The sequence below is a fragment of the Dunckerocampus dactyliophorus genome, chromosome 10 (genome assembly GCF_027744805.1).
Source record: "Dunckerocampus dactyliophorus isolate RoL2022-P2 chromosome 10, RoL_Ddac_1.1, whole genome shotgun sequence".
NCBI classification, from domain to species: Eukaryota; Metazoa; Chordata; class Actinopteri; order Syngnathiformes; family Syngnathidae; genus Dunckerocampus; species Dunckerocampus dactyliophorus.
In genome coordinates this window covers 12,341,677-12,365,112 of record NC_072828.1, presented here as the reverse complement: position 1 = coordinate 12,365,112, position 23,436 = coordinate 12,341,677, and the positions used below count along the sequence as shown (strand labels likewise).

The 23,436-nt window shown below is 41.3% G+C and overlaps 1 protein-coding gene across 11 annotated transcripts in view; it reads left to right on the top strand.

Moving 5' to 3' along the window:
• The window catches only part of fryl (furry homolog, like), a 108,322-nt gene that overhangs the window by 10,435 nt on the left and 74,451 nt on the right, over positions 1-23,436 (top strand). For 3 of the 11 annotated variants that reach the window (XM_054788776.1, XM_054788770.1, XM_054788769.1), the window contains exon 1: positions 22,029-22,593. The exons of 1 other annotated variant lie outside the window; for it this stretch is intronic. In XM_054788776.1, coding sequence (XP_054644751.1) covers positions 22,521-22,593 — 73 coding nt within the window. In that variant the 5' untranslated portion in view covers positions 22,029-22,520. Of the gene's footprint in view, positions 1-9,493; positions 10,293-10,892; positions 10,959-22,028; positions 22,594-23,436 lie in introns of those variants that run through there. 7 more of the 11 variants (XM_054788767.1, XM_054788766.1, XM_054788772.1 and 4 more) reach the window with 5 other exon arrangements.

Here is a 23,436-nt window from a genome sequence, read left to right as displayed (position 1 = left end):
ATTAAGACATGTCGTTTAAGTAATTGCTACTGTTGCAGTATTCTAGCCCTAGCCCACACGCCCACACCCACAATAGAGAACAATAGTCAGTAACAGTAGGTAAGAGAAAAATTGACCCATTTCCTTCTGTATGCATCAGGTGTACAGGCGTCTTTTGCTACATCAAGGTTTGAAAATGCTCCCTCACTCTATTGTGGTTTTTCAAAAAGTAATTCATTAATAATTGATCGCTGTTTCGTGGTTGACTATGGCCTATTATTAGTCAAAAACTATTGAAAGACAAGTTTTATGTAGCATCCTGGTCAGTAGGCGTCAGTAATGTTACATTGATGAGACACGACATTATATTAGATTACCTTAACACTGCATGGAGTCATCCTTGGCATTTCTGACATGACATAGTGAAAACAAGTTCTCCTCGCATTCCATGTGGAAGTGTTTTTTTTTTGTCATCTTCATTTGTCCCTCTTCCCCACTCCGTTTTGAAACCCTTTCTTAAATTTACAATACACAAATTGGAGGCTAACTAGTTAGCTTGGTAGCATCTTGCGCAATGGGATGTAAACAGAATAATAGGAGTGTAAAAATGACTATAGGGGTGCTATTTTATGTCTACAGGGCTCTAATAGTGGTGCAAATTGTATTCAGAAAGTCACAGACAGGTTTTCTATACAAAAATATTCCATTATTAATATTGAATCCTACTTCGTTGAAATTTGCTTATCATGGTCGGGTCTGGAACATATGAACCATGCTAAACAAGGGACGACTACCGTAATTTCCGGTGTATAAGCCGCTACTTTTTTCTTAAACTTTGAACCCTGCGGCTTATACAGCGATGCGTCTAATTTATGGCCATGTCAGAGCTACTAGTATTCGTTTAAATACTGTGCCACTCGTGAGTCAGTGAGGAAATGGCAGGAGCCAATCACGAGCTATAAGGGAACTCACGACGAGCTTGTCAACCCTTCGGAAATCGCAGGACTCAATGTAAGAGAAATTTGGAATCAGTGCCAGCTGCCTTCAGCGGCTCTACTTGTTGTTCACGTCAGTGCGGCAAATTTTAAAGGGAGCCCTTTATCAGCCTCACCCCCACTAAACTGGAAGAAAAGTACACTTTCTGAGGCTGGGATCAGTTATGTAACCTCTGGATGTCGGGGGTAATCTTCAGATTATTCCGCCGCTCAGGAGGAGGTTTTAATCCTTTGCCAGCACAGAGCAAAACCGGGCCACCGCCAAGAAGAGTGTAGGCATCCATCACAAGCTCGTGGCAACGTCGGGATAATGCCATGTCTTCTCAGGATGTAAAGACTGGGTCAAATCGGTTTCACAATTACACATCGCCATGGTATCTCCTAATTATAACTGATGGCTTTCTGACGTGTCAAACACTAATTGGATCTACTGCAGTGTGTAGCGTGGGATGTTAACGGCTTAATTAACTGTTCCAAATACAGATTTTAGGTTAGATTAGTGCATGTACTTGTACTGCCTGTTTGCTTAAAAATGCAAAATTCTTTCTAAGTGCTGAGGAAGCACAATTGCCACCTGGAAGCTTTTGACAATGCAAACCCAACATGTCACGTAGCAAGTCTGTCATACTTGCTGCAGTGTGTGTTTGTGTCGCGGTATTGCTTTTTCACAGCTACTGCAAGCTAAGTAGTGTGGGAACTGAATGAACTGGATGTATTAATCTTACTTGTTTGTTTTGCTGAATTGTGGAAAAGAGCAAAGTTGGCTTTTCTTCCTAGCTTTGTTTTTAATCCTTCAGCTTGTGTAACTTTTTTTCACTACTCTATACAATTTTGGGATACTGTTGATCACTTATTACATTGTTACACAAAGCAGTGGACTTGTTGCCCTATCCTGTTACAATAATCGATAAATCGATTAATCAAACAATAAAAAAAAACTGGTTTATAATTATGACGGCATTGATAAATTGACATGTGCATTTATGCGTGTGTTTCATCTGCTCGTCTCTCTGTGCCACACAGGCTGGATGACGAGGGTTCACTCTGCATCTGTCTGTGTGCATTGGTTTTATAGTGAAATGAAGAAAGAGTGGGCCCTATTTGTGGAGGCATGGCTACTAGTGAGTGCATACAGAGGGTTTAGCAGTGAGCTTCGTGAAGCAGCATACACTAACAGGAAGAAGGCGCAGAAGCGATGGGTTTTCTGGCGAATGCCACAGCCGACAGCCACAATGTGGGAACACACGGTGACGGCATGAACACCGACAACCGACACGGACAGTTTTCTCAACTGGGGGAAAAAAAATACCGATGTAGGTGCCTCGGGCAGCGGAGCCTTCGTCCCGACAGTTAAGGCTCTCACAAACAGTGTTGCTGGCTACATTGCAAAAACACACGTACAGGCAACTTCTGTGTCAAGCTAATGTCTCACACGGGGGTACACTGTACTTGAGTACCATCTAGTGGTTCAAATGTACACCTCTCATGACAATTAATGAAAAAATGGTATAAAAAATGTTAGCAATAAAATCGATTATTGATGATAATCTGTACCACAATTATTGACCAGCAAAATTTATTATCATGGCAGGCCTACTTAACGCCAATAGACTTATCCTGGCATACTTGTGCAAATATGTCATAAAATTTTTGATTGCAGTAAAATTGTAAATGCAACCCTCCAATGTGATGTTAGGGGAAACACTAGTACACAGTAATTGCTTTAACTAGGGTACTACAGTATAGTATGGACCTTAATTACCACAACAAAAGCCACTCATTCAATGTTGCAGCATCCTCACTGGACGGGAAAAGTTGTGTTGACATATATTATAAAATATATGAATAATAGTTGGTACTGTCTGCAATTGAATAAGTATATTTATATGTTTGTATTATCCTGTCAGAAATAGGGGTTCAAATTGGGGTTCAAAGTGCTGCTTTTGGATAAATAGATCAGGGTGAAAACCACTTGGGTGTAGGGTCCAATCAAGTCTGGTCTGGTCAGGTCAGGTCAGGTCAGGTCACATTCTTTAATGGTGACAACTGAGTTCCCCCGCGAGTTGCCTCACGACTGTCATTGAGGTCTGCAACGAACCAGCTGGACCTCTTTTGTCTGCACGTCCCAAACTTTAAACATAGCCTTTCTTGTTCTTGCTGGCAAATGAGCCCACTTGCAGGCCGCCAGTTCTGAAAAGTCCAAAATAAGATGCACAGCAGCAGTAGCAGTGAGCTGAAGACTTTTTTCAGACTTGAGGCCTCTGTAACCAGAAGAAAGTGCCATTTTGTCAACGAGAACAAAGACCCTCTTCCTCATGCAGCAAAGGTCGGAGGGGCCGACTACTGGACAGACGTCAGAATGTGAGAGTTGTTTCCTTGAAAGCACTTTTGACCATTAAAAACTAGTTTGGATTCCCTAAGATATGCAAAGCGGCTATACAGTCATTTTTACAGTAAAATTACATCAATAAGAATTAGGCCTGTCACGGTAATCGATAAAACGATTAATTGAACGATAAAAAAAAAGTAATTTTGTTGGCCTCGATAAATTGACATGTACATGCGTGTTTGTTTTCCTCTCTTTACTGCACAGCTTGGATGACAAGAGGGTTCACTCTGCACATTGGTGAAGTTAGTTTCATGTTGGGCATTGGATATTTGTCTCCGTCGCTGTTAATTTCACGTTGGCAGTTGGATATTTGGCTCCGTAGCAACAGAGGTAGTTCCCCCTCACTGTGCCCGGACTGTTTTCTCATGGTGCGGGGAGCTGGCATGGTAAGAGTGTGTGGAAATATTTCCCCAGCAGACCACTCATTCACAGCGGCATGTCCTCACAAACCCCAACCAGCCCTCTCATGAACTAACATGTCGAGGCGGCTACCGGAAACATCGGCTAAGTTGGTGAAAAAACGTTCATGCTCTACTAGCCACCGAACGTGAGCATGAGCTCACGTACAGCAATAGCCATTATAAACTAACTGGGTAGCTTGGTTTAGAGGAGCATGGTAATACAGCTGTGTGTGCCACTCAGGCTGTATGTGTTGTGCTTTAGTGCTTGTTAATCTAACCCAGCATTTTAAATTGGCCGCTGACTTTGTTCAAGTTGTGTGTGAAATAGGGACAACAGCCACAGCTTTAAGAGGCACTTGATAGCTGTCTCACTTAGCCATAGTCAAAACACATTTTCATCACTCTTCTGGCCTTCAAATAATAGTTTAACTGTTTAATAGTGGTAATAAAATAAGGCTGCCATAAAAATAGCTTACATTAATAAAGATATTACAATTGCATCTACAATTTTATTTAAAAGCTCTTGACATTCCAATTACAATGTTAAATATGCATGAGAAATGAAAGTTTATTGCTTTTGATATGATGTACTTGCATTATTATTCCATATAATTAATGAAAAAATTATCCTTTAAAAAAAAAGTGGTTGTTACAAACATGAATTTGTGGAATTGAATATGGTTATGAAAATAGCTCTTCAAAATAAAATAGCTCTTTTTTATTACACAGCATGACCAACAATATTGTTTGGCTTTTGTAAAAAACCTCGTGAGTCAGGACTCGTAATCCAATAAAAGACAAAAATGCAAAATACTTGAATTAATCATTTGACATGGTTTTAGATCAATTTGTGGTGTGATTTAGAATATATGACTATTATATATATTTTTTTAACAAACTCTTTTAGGGCCCTATGAAATCTGTTTTATTTTTTCCCAAATTCCATTGTATGTTTTCCCAAATTCCGCTTTTTCTATTGAATTTTTAAAGAATTATTATTATTATTTTATTTTATTTTTATTTTTTTTTTACTTTTTCCACTTATTTTAGAGTGTGTGCTACTTGGGGTAGTGAATAAAATGTCCATGAATGAAATGCAAAAATCCTTACATTTATTGATGCATTGCATCATTGGCCCATTTTGTCCAGTAATTCAGAAATCGCATTATTACTGTAAGATATTTTTATGACATCCTTATTTTGTTTACACAATTAGACAAATGTGACCGAGTGCTCTTATTTTGAAGTGTTGTTGTGTGTTTTGCGAATTGCAATTGGCGTTTATATGAGCGGGGTGCAAGAATAAACGTGCCTCTTGTCTTTTTTCACTCAGAACCTGCACGTCGACAATGGGGATTGTAAAATGATTCTTACATTAAAGTGGTAAAACACAACACAGTAAAAATATACTCATCAAGCCTCAGTCGCGTGCACACACACAAACGCACGCGCAGTGCTGCACTGCTGATCTAAGCTAACCCCGGTAGCTATCATTCACGCTCTGTAACAGAGCTGCTACAGAGCCGAATATCCAACATCCAAAGTGAAACTAACTTCACCACTTGTTGATGGTGTTCAGGTCAGAATAAAGTTATAAAAGAGTGTCAGACTCTGTGTGGGGACGCTATTGTGCTCTTGTCTGCCCGTCATAACAGAGAAGGGTCGCTTGACATGGTGTGCATGTGTTAATTACGCGTGTTAACGTACAGTAATTAATGAAATAAATTAGTTATCGTCGTTAACGCGCTATTTTTTGACAGCCCTATGAAATACATTTAGTGATTTCATGCTAACACCATTATAGGTACTTGTGTGTTTAAACCCAAAATAAGACATTTCGTACCTCCGTGTTACCAAAACATGCAATTTCACTGAACAAGATTGTAAACAGATTTTAGGATTACAAAAAGTAAAGCATCAAAATGCAAAAAGAAGAAACAAAGAGCAAGAGACAAAAAAATCAGTAATTTATTTAAAACTGTATTTAAACTCAACTGATCAGCTGATCAAAAATTTTAAGACCATTAACATTTCTCCTGAGCAAAGGATCCGACGTGCTTGTCCATGGAGACATGGGCTGATGATTGACCCAAATTAAAGCCATTACTGATGCCGACTGCAGCCAATTTTTTTTTATTATTGAGTCTCTTTGTATTTCCACATTTGTATATTTTTGTATTATTGATTCTCTTTGTATTTCCACATTTGTATATTTTTGTATTATTGATTCTCTTTGTATTTCCGCACGCATTCCCTTTTAATTTTGGCACTCCTGTGATTCCATAGTCAAGATGAAAATTCAGATTAAGCAGTGACATCAATATGTCCTACTGTCACTGCACAGACTGGGACCCTCAGTCAAGAGGAATGGCATCTGCAGTATATCTCCACAATACTGGCATATTAAATACAAAATTATCTCCTCACATGGGAATCAATAAAATAGATTGCAGCAGTTTCGTCAAACAAGTTTGTAAAGGCAGGTTTAGCTTGTACAAAGTTTTTTTTTTTTTTGCCATCAGGGGGCAGTGTAACTTTGATCAAACTACAGCAGTGGCAGAGAAGCAGGTCAAATAAGTGCACATTCTCCTCAGTTTGATTTTTTTTTTTTTCATACTGTATCAGCCACCCCCCATAACAACACACATACACCAACAACTGGCAAAACTTTGGCCTCTGGGTCCGAGCCCACTAGCTTTCCTGTTTTCCCCTGCTTGAAAGCAGAACAAGACAGGGCGGGTGGGGACACAGTGCAGTATGGGAACGCTGCACATTGTTCCCGGCGCTTCCTCTTTCACATTCCTGGCCTGATTGGGATCGGGGCCTCCTGTGCGGTGGCATTGTTCTAGCTCTGCATCGCCGCAGACCTGGCCCCAGTGAAACCACAGCTGCCTCCAGCACCAGCACCAGCACTACCACCTCCATTGATGGCTGTCTGTGTGTCATCAGTCAGTCCTCCCTCTTTGGCTCTCTGGCTGATTTAGTGGTTTTTATCTCGGATCTGCAGCATCAATCTCTCTGCATCATCACTTTGCACTTGTACTTCATTTTGATAAGCATGCAAGGGAATCGCCTGTCTGCCCTGTTGGCACTTGTACATGTGTGACCAGATAAAAGTTCATGACATGTTTGTGTTGACGTTCACTTTGTTTCTTATTATCGAGAGACTGAAAAATAGCCCGTAAAATGTGTAATCAATTGGCGACAGCTTATCACATGCTAAGCCAGTCTATGCCAGCATGTGTGATCGCTCACCTTTTCAATTTCATTCAACTTTTTGACATCTTTGTTTACACATTTTGCCTGGCTCTCACTGCCTCTCTGGTGGCAGGTAGCTAGCTCGTTTTTCAAGATTCAAGATTCAAGAGATTTATTGTCATATGTACAGAAAAATTGGTGGTTCTGCTATGCAATGAAATTCTTGTTCTGTTCATTCTCCCAAAAAAGAAAGAAAAACAGAAGAAAATGAATAAGAACATCAGAAACATAAATACCAATAAATTAAGCAACAACAACAGAAGAGACATTAATACATACAAACAAACAAACAAACAAATAAATAAAATTGTTATGAGTGTGTGCGTGTGTTGCGTGCGGCGTGTGTGAGTGCTTCGTTGAGAAGCCTGATGGCCTGTGGGTAAAAGCTGTTTGCCAGTCTTGTGGTAGCGTCTGCCTGACGGTAGGAGTGTGAATAATGAGTGTTGTGGATGTGTGCTGTCCTTGATGACGTTGTGTGTTCTGCGTAGGACTCTAGATTTATAAATGTCTTGCAGTGAGGGGAGGGCTGCCCCAACAATGTTCTGTGAGGTCTTGATCACCCGCTGGAGTGCCTTCCTATCACGTGTTGTACAGTTACCGTACCAAACAGTGATGGAGGACACTTTCGATAGTGCATCTATAGAAGCAACTCAGGATTGTGGAGGGCATGCCAAATTTCCTCAGTCTTCTCAGGAAGTACAGTCTCCTTTGGGACTTCTTGTTTTTGCCCCACAGACGAGCTACAAGTGGCTATCACATTCATGGGGTACATCAATCATCAATCGTCATCACAACTTACTTTTTTAAAAGTGTACTACTGCTAGCAAATGAGCTACAGTACCTGTTGGAGACCCCTGTGATAGCGTCACTGTCTAAAGCCAGACATACTACATGTTTGAACAACTTAAGACACACATTTAGTGTTTTGAATTCAAGCAATAAGTATTATAATGATAACAAGAGAGCAAGATTAAGTGACACTTAAAAAGTAACTTAGCCCGAGAGCTAGCTAGCTACTGCCCGAGAGGCAGTGCAAAATGGGTAAAAGACGCCAGACAGTCGAATGAAATTGAAACATGAGTGATCACACACAACTGCCATAGATAGACTTCGCATGTGACAAGCTGTTGTCAATTTACTACACATTTCATGAGCTATTTTTTATTTGTATGATAATAAATAACAAAGTGAACATCAACACAAGACTTACATACTTTTTTCCTGGTCACACATGAGCAAGTGCTGATGCGTGGCACATACTTAACAAAATAAAGCGCAGTGAAACATTTTTATGATATTTTAATTTGTTTTCAAAGTAACTGTGGCCAATATGTGCGTAATATATGTGTTCTTAATGTATTTTTATCACAAAGTCCTTGTTAGCATAGCTTGTTAACAAAATGGCAATGGAACCTTAAGTCAGCTACGTTGTCTGTCATCAGCAGTTGACTCTCAAAAATGCTGAAACAAAATGTGTTCTTATATTTTTACAATTACAGTTTTACATTAATGAAACAATTATAAATGATTAATTGAGTTGAGAAACACTATTGAATTGAAGAAATAACAATGCAAAACAAGAAGTTGGTGTCTCGCAGCCACATTGTGCCTTTGGGAACAGTCACGTCAAGAATCTATGAGCCACTCAAACACCACCTTTGTGAGTTATTTCTTGAATTAATCAATAGTGTTTGTCACCTTCTCTGTCAAAGTGCTGGCACTTGCCACTTTCTTTGGCCCCTTTTTTGGATTATTTTTCAGCTGTTATCAATAAGAAAAGCAGATACTTGTGGTGTAACTGTGTTAGTTCACAAACAACGACAGAGTCAACCTCTGATGATCTCATAGATGGGCGATGGAGATAGGGGACAAGGACTTTCGGTTTCGGTTTCCATGATAAAACAATGCTATCAGGGATGGTTTGAGATTAAATATACATCACAAACACAGTTGGACTCGCAGAGTGTATTAATAACACGATAAGACATGCGACTATAAATGTACGCCAACCGAGGCAACATTTTTGTGTACATTTTTGACGTAAATGGAAAAATACGTTAACCTGGGCATACTGTATTAACCGTATAAACGTGGGCATTAACTGAAATTCCAGTGTATATGCATTTGTACAAGTTATGAACACCGTACTCTGAATAGTTGCCTGGTACTCTGCAATAAATGCCCCAGCCCACTATACGAGGATTTTTTTTTTTTTTGAGGCAGTTCCTCTTTTCGTCTGGATATTATTTGGAAGATTTTTGTAAGTTTGCTGCTGGCTTGTGCTATGCAGGCAGGCAAGCAGAGCACAGCAGTTTGTCTCACTTGGTTCATCCTACTACTTGAATAACTTCTCTAATGTACAGAAGTGGAAATTTGTTTTTATGCATGAAGGCAAACAAGCATTTAAGCTTGTGTATGACTGCTAACAAGACGCACCGGCAGTGATAAGAGATTATCAGCTCCTGCAGGCGGACAAGTTTAGCTTGCTTTATGATGCTTTCCTACTTCTCATAGCGCCTGTCAATCTTCCTCCTCCCTCAGCGTTTAGCAATGCAGGGTGTGGCCTGTGTCATCTCTGTTGTGGTTGGCCTGCGGCCCGTCCTGGCGTTATCTCCTGCGGAACATGTCCGAGTCCCACCCCAGATACAGTATGGTGCCTGGCAGTCCGGCATGGCCCTGCCCACTCATTGTGACATCACTGTGGCCCACGAAAAAAAAATGCCATGACTGTTTGTTTTCTCGCCTCACTGTGAGCCGACAGGTGCAGGGAGTTCCTTGCTTTCTGTCAAGTATGTCAGCTACTAGTTAGTCCAGACAAGCAACTTTTAGGGAGTGCAGGCAACTTGCACAGCAGCTCTCAGGGCTCACACATGGCCTTCAGGTCGGTGAGCGTAGTTACTGCTGGTGGCTAGCGCCTATGGCTGCTGAAGGCTGGTCGTCATCTGGGACAGCTGGGGCAGACATGTAACTAGGATGGGACAATGGCATGGCACAAGCTGTTGGACGGTGCACCTGAGCGAAAGACGGGGAGGTTGAACATGGACTTTTTGAAAAACTTGGTTCCAGGTGGGGGCCAGGTTCCAAATGTTCACGGGCCCCTTGTACATGGAGGAGCCGTTTTGCCGCGGGAACCTGGCTCACGGCTCCTACGCTTAAGGAGACCAGGCCTGCTAGCCATGGGACAGGCCATTGAGGAGGATCCAGAAGGCTCAGACGATCCAGTCAATGCATCCTCCAGGCCTCTCCGCATTAGCAAAACACGCCTCAAAGGTATCACCAAGCCGATTGATGCTACAGTTATTTGTCATAAAAGTGGTAAACAGATCTGTCAATATTGTGCATTTAAAATTCTGGATACAGCCTGAATTTAAGCATCAACAGGACACAGTTGTAGCCTTCTTGCAGGTGCTGTGGTTTCTGTTTGTGTAGATCGGCTGAAAAACAGCAAACTTAGTATTGTGTCTTAACTTGCTGATAAGACTAGTGTTGACCCTGCTGGAGGAGGAAGTGGTGGCCCATTTATATGTTGCTTGTACAGCATCTTGTTGACATACTTGCCTAAAAGACTCTAACCTGCCACATTAAGAAGCCCATCATAGTTAAAACGTGCCACAATTTTACAACACATTTCAGTGTTGTCAGCTCTAGACACTAATAATAAGAGAACTGGTAAATGAATGCAAGTAGTGTCCACCCCTGTCTAAAATTGATGCCTTAATTAGCGAAAAGCTAACCCATGCTAATATGCTAACAAAAAAGTGACGCCATGCTCATGTTTTTGTTTACAGCCCCTATGCTACGGTTCATGTAATGATGGGGGATAGGTCAGAGCTGATTTTAAATCCTCTTTTCCCCTTTCTTTCCAACCAGGAAACATCCACCAATTTAGAAAAACATCCTTTTTACACCATGCTCGTCATGGCCGGGGCCACAAAGGTGAGTTCTGCTTTTAAAAGAAGCTGCAGTTTGGATCAAAAACCAAAATTCACATGATAGCATGTTTGTTCATACCGAAGGATATTTTGCGTGTTGTGAGCACCACTCCCATTGCAGAACTGGCTTAGCCTGAGTTGGCTTTTAAGGTGGTGCTAACTTTCTTGCTGTCATTTGTCTTTTCTGTGCACACATTTTGCTGTCACAAGACGCACCACAGCAGCACCGGTTTTGGGCAAGGCTTGATTAGAGCAGTTAATTAATGGGTGCAGCGGGCTTCATGTTGGTGATGTGGAGTTGAGGCTTTGTTTGGCCTTTTTTGTGAGTGGTTTCACTTTGAACAGTGCCTGCATTGTATGTAATGTGTATATTAAATGACTTGGGTTGACTTTATTTACACTGCAGGACTAGCTACATTGACTAGGTATATTGACTGTATATGGACATTTATCTTCAAATCCTTAATAGTGAACAGCTCAAAAGTTAACTCATTTGAAGATGTTTTTAAGGTCTCCTACTATGTAAGAGATGTTTCTATCGTGTTTTAACAGCAATACAGGTTGTTTATGAGCACCAAAAGTGAGTAAAATCCGTTTAAATTTTTTCAGTTAAATGTTTAGTTAAATGCAAAAATGCTTTGTTGATGCAATACATCATTGGACAATTTGCCCAGTATTTCAGAAACAGATGTGGCTTTGATAACTTTTCAAACTTTTAATTGCTACAAAATCCTCAACAAACTATCATACTCATGCTTGCGGTTAAGGAAGGCGTAGTCGCAGATGCAATTGCAATCGCTTTATTAATGTAAGGTATTTTTTTATGACACCCTTATTTTGTTACCACTACTAGACAGGATGTGCACCGCTCTTACTTTGAAGGCTCGTATGTGGTGTGTGTTTAAGATGTATTTTGACTGTTGGTAAGTGAGATACAGTAGCTAGCTGGGTGTCTCTTGCAGCCGTGGCTGTCCTTATTTCACACACAACTTGCACAAAGTCAGCAGGCATCCTAAAACGCTCGGTTACATCAACAAGCGCTCCTCACGATGGTAGCATTTCATTCGCACTGTCAATTTTAACTGTAGATTCCGTTTTTATCGGCCGATTCTGTGAATGTGGAAATTATAGGGCCCAATGCTAGTGTTGCGAACATGTGTCCTCCTGTCCCACCTCTTAATGTTGTTGTATGTGATATATGGCAATTATTACGTTCAAAAAGTGCAGAGTTACAGTGTATCTGTAAAAAGTGAATCAAATGCATAATAGATATTTTTAGAGCCACACACTCTGTTGGAGACAGGTGTGGACAAACACAGCCTATTAGCAATAAAGCGACAGACACACAAAACAGCATGTTCCCAGTAGGACTTACTGAAAGCTTTTTAAACTGTCTAAATTCCAGCATTAAGTCTCGATTTTGGCCAACACACTTCCATTACACTACTGTGGGCCCTCTGAGACTTAACATGATATGGGACCTTTTTAAGGTACTATGGTACCCAATTCCAATTTAGTCTATTTGATTTTTTTTACTCTATATTTAGTCCTCCATAGCAAACAACTCAAAAGTAAGCTTATAAGTTTTTGTCGTTGCATACTTACAAGCAGGATGACTCGGCACCAGGTCTTTTTCTCCTGTGATTTGCAAGGCAAATATGAGTGCTGGATGCTGTAATTCACAGGTTTGAGGACAGAGAAAGGTGCTCTCACAATGTTTCTGGTTTGGTAAATATGGTGAAATAAACATAGGGTTTAGCCTGTGTCAGTTGTAGACTTGCTATAGAACGGCTGTGATGAGTCTAAATGGCGCGTCCTCTGCAGCCCAGGCACCACTGGGGAGGTCAAGGATTGAATTGCAGCACCGATCGATTATTTTTCCCACTGCTGGCCTTCAGAGAGGCAGGGGACAGGAAATGCATCCTCCACCCTGCAGGCTTCTGGGAGGAGCAGCTCTACTTGTACGGTCTACAGTGTGCAGCTGTCAATCACAATCACTCCGCCTGCTGTGTGAATGGAGCGACTTGCCTCTCATGTGCATTTACATGAAATTATTTGATCAGAGGTTGTTTTTACCCCACCCTTCCTCCTCCTCATTCTTCCTCTTCCTCTTCTTCAAGTCATGTGCATTTGAAGTCATCTACCTCTGAACTCAAAAATTTCCCAGCGAGAGCAGTTATTGTTGATTCCTCCTCTGCATTCCTCAAACAACCAAGCTGGTTTACAGAAAACAGTTCCTGCAGAAGTCTCTACATGTTTGTGGACTGACTGCTCTGCTGATAATAGCGCTCATAATACGTTGCTTATTGTTTTTGGTTCACACACATGACGTCGCCCATATTTTGCACAGGGAGGGACATATTTGCTTTTCTGACAGTTGTGTTTGCAGTGTCACAATCCTCAGATAGTTACCCCATTAAATACTGAGTCCAAGCGTCCTTAGGGTCCTTGAAAGGTAGTTAAACTCCAGCTCGCCTCTATTTGGCCCAATCACATTCACTGCCCCCACCCACCACCACCTGCATTCTTCAGCAGGGTTGGGTCTTCTCCGGAATGCAGGCCTTAAAATTAAGGTAAATAAATCAAGCAACCCATCACTCAGCAGTCTGCGTCAGCGCTGGCATGGCAGCTATGGTATGCCATGCCATGCCATGCCATGCCATGCCATGCCATGCCATGCCATGCCACGTGCCATGCCACATGCCATGCCATGCCATGCTGCGCTGCGCTGCGCTGCCTGCAGCCCAGACAGGTAATCAAAATGAGCCCAGATCTCCATGTCTCTAGACGGGCGGTAAGACAAAAGTACATAGTGAAGAAAAAATAGGCATTTCAAAAAGGGATCGGACTGAAACATATGCCTTCATCCTCCACCCTCACATAATGGAGAAGATTTATAGCTGTGTCGCCCTTAAACAGACAGTCAGGAACTATATAGAGTTGTACTCCTGGAGCATAGACCTCATGTTTTTGTGTTCAGAATGACTCAATATTATTTCCTTAAAATTGCTTGTAATAGAATAAGTGACATTTATCCTCCTACCTCACTACCTAGCTAGTGTACAGTGTGTGCCCTTTGGGGGGCAAGGGCAGGTCATTTTGAAAACAGTGACACTGACTCGTGCACGCGCTCATTATAGTGAGTTCATACCTGCCAACATGTACTCATTTTATGTACTCTCCATGCGTTTTTTACGCTTGTACGCTTTGTATGTTGCTCTTTTTTTGCATTTGTGCTTCCCATGTGGAGCTGCCATGGCAATCTGCACATTGGCAGAATGAGTGGAGTGGAGTGGCGGTGGAGGATTAGTGCTGGTAATATTTCTCCCAAGGTTGGCAGGTCTGCAAGTCACAAATTAACTGTAGTGCAGTCACTTCTTGCCAGTTATCTGTGATAACAGTCGCTTTTTTATAAAAGAAATTAATAGCCAGAAAGTCAAAACACGCTGCACTCCCGCTCAAAGAAATATGTTTCAAATAATTAATTGGATCACTGCTGTGGTGGTGGGCTGCATCGGAGGGTGGACTTCCTCCGCTGTGTCGTGTTGTGTCGTCGTAATTTTTTTAAATGACTTAATTTATTAACTTATTTATTTAACGTTTTTCAACAACCAGCAGAATATGAATGGAGAACATCGCAAAACTGTTAATTTAAAGTTGCCGAGAGCGCTTAAGTGAGAGTTTAAAAGGCTGACCCTCTTTTTGTTACCTGACCTATTTAATCCAATAGTACTATGTGACGATTAGTACAAAAGTACATTTTGTACTATTTGATACAAACATAAATTTAATTGATGCCTGTTTTAGAGTAAAATAATACATGGGTGATGAATTGTTCAATAATATGTTTTTTTGTTCAAAATAACACACAAAACACATAACATTTTAAATATTTTTGTTATAGAAATGTGTCCTGTATAAAGAGTATAAATTGAGAGTCATAACTTGCAGCATTGTTAAAACTACTTTGACAAGAAGGAGATGTGAGATGTGATTTGACTGCCAACATTTAATTGTAGTTTATTTACAAAGTACGTCTCCACTTGGTGTGCTTATTTGTCATTAAATACAGGCGTCATGTTTGAATTTTTATAAAATACTAAGAGGTGAAGCAAATATTCTGTGGTGAACTACTCAACATCAGCTGGCGAGCTACTGCAAGAATATCAGCTACCTGTTGGAGACTGCTGTGATAGCATCACTGTCTAAAGCTGGACATACTACGTGTTTGTTACCAATTCACACACACATCTAGTGTTTTGAAGACAAGCCATAGTATTATAATGATAACAAGAGAGCAAGATTGTTAAGTGACACTTTGAAAAGTAAGTTAGCATGGATGTGATGGCCACTTCTAGCTCACCCCTGATCTACAGTAGCTAGCTACCGCCAGAGAGGCAGTGCAAATGGGTAAAAGACGCCAGAAAGTCTTAATTAGATTGAAACGTGAGCGATCACACATGCTGGCATAGATAGGCTTTGCATGTGACAAGCTGTCGTCAATTGACTTCACATTTTAAGGACTATTTTTTTTTTATTTGCACGATAATAAGGACACAAAACGCTAGCGGCGCATAGAGTGCCACGACATTAGCAAGTCCCAATACGGCAGAGAGGCGATTCCGGTGCCTGTTTTTTAAAGCACAGTGACATGTTTATTATATTTTTTAATTGCTTTTAAGTAATTGTGGTCAATCTGTGCATAAATAATAAGCTGTATATGTATCGATATAGCATATGCAGCATATACATTCATACAATATGTAACTTGACATTGTTTTCAAGTTAAATTTTAAGGTGTGTCAGCTTTTATTTTGTAGTAGCCGCCTGCCATGATCACATGATACATATAGCGGAAACCCTGGCGTGCGGTACATAGACCACAGGAGAACTGTAAACGTGACTTCTGTTGTGCTCTTGCGTGATATTGAAAACAATATGTATTAGTTTTGCATTAATTTCTTTCTTTTATTGTTTTACAACATTATGATGAAAATGTTCAAAGTTGAAGTGGATCTTTGGTCAACTGCAGCCTTTGCAGAATAATTTCATAGATTGGGTAATTTATATGTAGGGATGGGAATTGAAAACCGGTTCTTGTTGGTAAATGGTTCCTAGAGTTTCAATTCCTTGGAATCATTTGCCAGTTTTGCAAACGATTCCCTTATCGATTCCAGTGGGCGCAAATGACGTCACCACAGACTTTGCATAGTTTATGCAAACTACGCAACATACGTGTCATGTCATTCACCAGTTCAGCCAGCAGAAAACATGGCACCCAAGCGGCACAAACGCTCGGATGTGTGGTTACCTTAATGTGTACTTTGTACACTATGAATCCGGACGTGTTTAATCATGTTATTGGTGCATCCTTCTTTGCATGATGTGATGGCATTGCAAATGTTGCACTGTGCCGACCATTCATTTTTCTTATAGAATTTCAGCCAAACTTTTGAGCACTGTCACACACTGTCCATGGTTGAAATTGGGGAACACAAACGCTTCCTGCCGCTTCTTGTTTGTTGGTGTTCATTGGTGTTATGCAGCTCTTTTTCTGGTTGGCAGGCAGGTCAGTCATCGACAGTAGGAACTGAAATTTTAAAAAATTGAACAAAACCTAGTGCTTAGCATGTTGGCCACACAGTCAGGAGATCAGGAAGATCTGGGTTTGAATCTTCGTTGGGCATCCCTGTGTGGAGTTTGCATGTTCTTCCCCGTGCGTGCGTGGGTTTTCTCCGGTTTCCTCCCACATTCCAAAAACATGCATGTTAGGTTAATTGGCGACTGTAAATTGTTGATAGGTATGAATGGGAGAGTGAATGGTTTTGTCTATATGTGCCCTGCGATTGGCTGGCCACCAGTTCAGGGTGTACCCCACCTCTCGCCCGAATTCAGCTGGGATAGGCTCCAGCATACCCGCCACCCTAGTGTGGATAAGCGGCATAGAAGATGGATGGATAGATGGAGCAATCCCCAGAGAATCGGAATGTTAGTCCCGGTTCCCATCAATGCTCGATGCCCAACCCTTCCCAATTGTCCGGAAATTAGGGTACATTTCATGAGAAACAGGCCAACTAGCAATACTTCCAAAGTGGATATTTCATCACAGGGAGGAACTACTAAAGGAAATACTACCAATATTTGCTCACACAGCATGCGATCCGAGTGTGCAGCCATCCTCTACCCAATCTGAGAGGGTGTTCTCCACAACTGGAGACATCATAAGTCCAAAAAGAAGCAGATACAGTGGTGTTAAAGTGTTTGCTCCCTTCCTTAGTGTTTGTCACAAATGTTTCAGATGATGAAACTAATTTGAATAGTCAATGACAACTCAACTGAACACAAAATGCAGTTTTTAAATGAAACTTATTATTTTTAAGACAGAAAAAATATCCAAACCTACATGGCCCTGTGTGAAAAAGCCACTAAACCTAATAACTTGGGTCACCCTTAGCAGCAATGAGTCTCTTCCAGCGCTGTGGAGGAATTTTGGCCCACTCATCTTTGCAGAATTGTTGTAATTCAGCCACATTGGAGGGTTTTCAAGCATGAACCACTTTTTAAGGTCATGCCACAGCATCTCAATAGGATTCAGGTCAGGGCTTTGACTAGGCCACTTCAAACTCTTCATTTTGTTTTCCTTAGCCATTCAGAGACTTGCTGGTGTGTTTTGGATCATTGTCCTGCTGCAGAACACAAGTTTGAGGTCACGAACAGATGGTCGGACATTCTCCTTCAGGATTTTTTGGTAGACAGCAGATTCATGGTTTCATTTAAAACAGCCCCAGACCATCACACTACCACCACCCTATACATGTATATGTCAGCTTTGACTTTGGAAAGCAGTGATGGCCATTTAAACCACTAACTGTAGGTGTTTGCTTCATATTAATTTGGTCCATGTATGTTTACTCCATTAATTGAAACAACAATCTTGAGATTAATCCTAAGAAAATGACCATGATTGTATTTTTGTGTACATTTATTATTTGAAGCTATTTGACAAACATTTAGATTTTTTATTATTTAACATTATTTGAACATAATATTCAAGCGGCAACGTGGTGTTTGTGCACTTATTTGCTTTGTCAGTTCAAATCTATTTCTGAATAAAGAGGCAGAAATTTAAAATGTTTTTAAAACATCCGGTTTATTGATTAATCAAAAAATAATCAACTGATGAATTGGTTATTAAAAATGGTTAGTTGCAGCCCTAGTATGATTTTCAGTTTATGACATGCGGTGTTACTTTTACACCACAGGTAATGGGACACACACCTTCCAAGAAGTTCAACTTTGTCTCATCAGACCATAGAATAATTTCCCAAAGGTCTTGTGGATCATCAAGATGTTTTCTGGCAAAATTTAAAAAATCGTAATTGTAAAAATCTTATCAATTCCCATCCCTACCCAAATGTCCTTTCCATATTTTTTTTTAAATAGGAAACCTGATGGTTGTTGAACTTCTTCTTTTCAGACAATTTGATTCATTGCCAATGTGCAGTAAAACGACCATATCAAGCGAGTAAACGCGTTATGTAATTGAAGCCAAGAATCATATGCCCTCTATTGAAAGGCATCGCCGTGGCACCGACCGAAGCTCCACAAAGCATCCGCTTGTGTTGTTTGTTTGCCTCATTTTGCAAACTTGTGTAGTTGAGGGCATGTGACAGCAGGAGAGAGAGAGATAAGAAATGGACCAAATTGGGACAAAGATCTTTTGTCTTTGCAGCCTTCCCCTCCTCTTGTTCTCTTGTTTCCTTCTTTCCTTGTTATTTTGTTAACAAACCTAATCCAGAGTCAACACGAGATTAGAATATCACATTAATCAAGTGTGTGTGTGTGTGTGTGTGTGTGTGTGTGTGTGTGAGTGTGAGTGAGATGAACGCTGATCAAGGTAGAGGTGGGTGGTTTTTGGGTTATACCGACGTTTCTTCCGGTTTGATTTCACATGGACTAATCATTAGTCCAAGCAGTGCCACAGTGACACATTAGTCACTAATGTGTCACTGTGGCACTGCTTGCACTAATTGGAAAATTGTAGTTTCCCGGGATTTTCCACATTTGAAGAATTTTTCTGGAGAATGTGCGTCGTCTTCCTTGAAAACAGTCTTGATTTATGCCTTCACTGATTGACTACTGCAACCATCAAACCAAACTACAGCCAGAGCGGTAAAAATGCCGTTGAATTAATTCCACTTAAAACTGAGCTTTATTATCTTTGTAAGCTTTCAGTATGTTGCAGGTGTGCCTAATTTCTGCAGCAGCTGCCTAATAAGTGCCACTTATTGATTCCTACAGAAAAAAAATTGACAGCGCACACATTACTAAAGGAGGAAATAACCGGTCCAGGCCACCGAGTGACCTTAGACCTCGCCTCTTGACGTCATGCATAGACATTAAGCATCATTCACTGCATGTGTGTGTGCGCGTGCGTGTTTGTGTGTGAGACTCTCTGCCTTGTTCGTTTTGGCAACGATGATGTCATGCATAAGACTCCTTTTGGGTGTGTTATTATAAGGCTGCTGTCACACTGTTGCTATTGCTATTACTACTGCTACTTCTACCCCTACTACCTCTTCGTCAGAACGACTTCCCCACACAAGGTCCCCTATAGTAACTGTCCTTATAGTAATACGGTATGTATTCCCAGAACCTGTTTATGAGCACTAAACATGAGTAGAAAATATCATCTTCCTCATATGTTTACTCCACTTTTAAGAGAAGAGGGATTCAAATGGTTGCTTTTGAAGTTGCGACTTTTTGTGACGTCTTGAAGGAAAAACTTCCTTCCTCGTGGACATGGTACCGCTTCTGACCCGCCCCTGAGCCCACCCTGTCTATATACCAAAGCAGGCTTTCGCACACATCTTAAAATACAGTACAGTTACCTACAGATGTGGGAGCTGTATGTTTTATAATTTTGTTTTTCTTTTGCAAATAGACTAACCTAGCATGATGTTGGAGTAAAAAGGTGACTGAGATTAGAGCTGTACTCTGATTACTATGCTAATATTTCTGACGTGTTTGTCCTTCTGTCCCACTCATTATTAGAGTGGGATATGTGGGACAGAAGGACGAACACAGGGCTCCCGGCAAATTTCCTGTACTGGGAGCACATTGGCACCTACCTTTTTAAAATTTTAGGAGTGCAAGCAGAACATATACGGGCACACACGGAAATTGACTTGCAATGTAAATATTCACATTTCCTCTCATTTTCACTGTATTACTGATAAATACTCAAACAATAAATGACAACTGTCTTCTTTATCTCCTTGTTTGTGTCCCTTGCTTCTGGAAGGCCTCACTGGTGGCATCATATACATTAGAACTCCAACACTGCACTCTTTCCGCCTTCTTCTTGCCGCCCTCTTCTTTGGTTTGTCTCCTTTCTTCCTCTTTAGGAGTTAGTGTGGGTTGACAAACTAGCTCATTTGCACATTTACTGTCGACTACTGGGCTGAAGTGTGGAGCACAAGTGAGTCGGCAACAAAAAATATTCAATAATAATAAAATAAATTGGCCAAATTAACTGGTAAGGTTGCCAATTTATGGAAAAGTAAATAAGAGGCACCTTGTTGGCAGAGCCAACCAACCTTTTTGCCTTTAATTGTGTGAAACAAATGTACACACATTTGACACAAACCTGAATTTAATTAGTTTTTGTTTTAGAGTAATACTACTACTGAATGTGAAGTTAATTGTTTAATAATACATTTTTTAGTTTAACGTTTGCGATGATCAGCGGCGAGCTACTGGTAGTTCAGGAGCTACCTGCAAAAATCCTGTGATAGCGTCACAATTTTAAAGCTGGATACACTGTGTTTATGTTAAACATCTTAGATACACAACTAGTGTTTTGAAGACATGACGTAATTATTATAATGGTGACGAGAGCAAGGTTGTTAAGTGACACTTTAAAAAGTAAGTTAGCACGTACCCCATGGACGTGACAGGCATTGTGGCTGACCTGCGGGACAAAAAAAAGCTCTGAACGAACCGCATTTCTTGTTTGTTTAAAGAACAAAATGTCACTGTGGTGTTTATATATAAACATTTTTCCCATTAATGCCCAACCCTATCCTTAATGTCACGTTGTTGTTGTTTGTAGGAGTTTGATGAAATATTGATATATTGAACTGTCACGTTATTTACGATGGATTATTGATACATTGTCTCCGCTTATTACTTTTTAAAAATAAATCAGAAACCTTAGCTATAAACCAGCTTAGCTTGGACGGATGAACTTTTCAGGGCCACCGAGTCTTACATGACAATCATTGTGCAATTTATAAACAACAACTGGGAAATTAACAAATGAAATTGTATGTACTGCAAAGAGTAGAGACTTGTCGCTTTGGACTCAGTGGTGCTAAAAAGCTACGGGAATGTATGGTGTAGTAATTCTATATTTGATTAGGGCTGCAGTTGTTCCAGCATCAAGACAAGTATTGGACACCAGACATATACCAAACCTTGTTTCTGACCAATGGTTTGTGTTGACGCTTAATGTGCCAATCCAGCAGGAATCGGGGCGAAGTTTAGCTACACAAGCACCCTTAGTATGAGAAGAGCTGTGATCATTGTCTATGACCCTGCACAGGAAATAAACTGTGGTATGGATGGATGGATGATTGCTAGCAAAAGGAGTGACTCTGCTTGTGTTGTGTTGTGATCATGCAACTCCTCCCCATTGTTCCTTTTTCCTCCTGCAACAGTCAGAGATGACGCATCAGTATTGCTGCGGAGTGTACAGGAAGTGGCTAAAGCTTTTGATAGGCCAGTAGGGGAACGCTCCGCAGTAGCCGCTTTGACAGCACGGATAGCTGAACCAGAGCCAGGCTCGGCAACACTTGCAGCAGTTTGATGACATCATCACACTACATCCACCCACCCCTCTTTCTTTTTCTCTCCTCTCCTGCCTCCCTCTGTTTGCTGTCGAAACAAGCTCTCTCTCTCAGTCCGAAGGGCGTCAGTGAAAGAACAAGAGCTTGCTCGGGAAGGGGAGGAGCTACTTGTGAGCAAATGGGGAGGGAGAGCGCTTCGGTGGGGGGGTTGGCTGTACTAGCAGGCTAGTACTGGCACATTCACACACACAGGAAGAGCACAGGAGAGGAAATATTGCACTGCGTTGTTATTACATTTTGCGGCAACTAAAGTTTAAGTCACTTTTTGTTCATTTTGTCCTTCTGGATTTTTCCACACTCGTCACGAGGCACTTGGTGTATTGGCCAAGCGGGCAGCGGGTTCTTGGGTATATTGCGTCTCCAGGCTGGCAATGCTGTTTGGCCTCTTCAGCCACAACTTGGAGCAAACAAAGTGGTGACACATCTCAGGTCTACGGTGGCTACGCTTGTTACAGGATGACACTTTTGACCGCTGCCTGTGGGGGGTAGAGCCTGGATTCACTGCTGGGGGAGAGGGGCTCCAAGTTTATAATCAAATGAAGGTCGACGAGAGGCTTCCGAGATGAGTGCAACAATTGAGGTCCGTGAAGTCAAAGTGAGTGGACGTGTGTGACTATTGTGTTTCTTCTGACGATGCCAAACTTTTGAGAGCCGCCATGCTGAGCCTGCAGGATTCGGTCTTCTTTGAGATCAGCATCAAATCTCTGCTGAAGTCGTGGAGTAGCAGCTGTGAGTACCTTGACCGTGTTTACATACCATGCTCGGCCCACCGCTCTTATCTGCGCAAGTGTTGAGCATTCTTGCATCGGAGTTCCAAGCTTTTTAACTCCCCTATATGCTGCTACCTGTGCAAGGTAGCGATAACTAATGGAGTGTCAGGATGACTGATTGTATTTAGTCCAGGCTTAGTCAGGCTTGGCTTGCTGCGTGGTGCAGGTGGTTGCACCTAACCACTTCCTTCTTTCTTTTCATTTTCCATCCATTGATGAGAATCTCTTAATGCATGTCAGCTTGCTTAACGGAATGTACTTTCTCTGATGCTTTTATTCACTGTCAACTGTATTTTGCCACTCAGATCTTCTTTGTTAGCTTCATTTAGCAGCACTCAGTGCAATCTTTGTGCCTTCTTCCCTCCTCCTCCTCCTCCTCCTTCCCACTACCTGCTTTTGTAACACTCCTCTCCATCCCTGTGGGGCAGCTAATGTTTCCCGACCATTGATCCGTCTCCCGGCTCTATCCTGTTATTAGCTTCCCAACATTACTCCAGAAATCCAAAAGGCACTTGCTCCACAGTCAAGCTACGATGGACCAGCGGTGCTCTTATCGCACTGGCATTTGGCATATTGCTACAGAGATTTGCTGGAGGCATGCAACCTCGGCCACAAATCTGACCTACAAGTCTCAAAGATGAATGTTTTTGCTGTGCTCTGTGCTCATGGCTTCAAGCTGTGCTTTCTTGTATCGACCCTTTTTTTTAATTGTGTGAACCAAATAGACTCACTTTTTCATATCTTGTAAGATAATTAATGCCCATATACTGTACAATAATGACCTTTCAATTGACACTCAAGC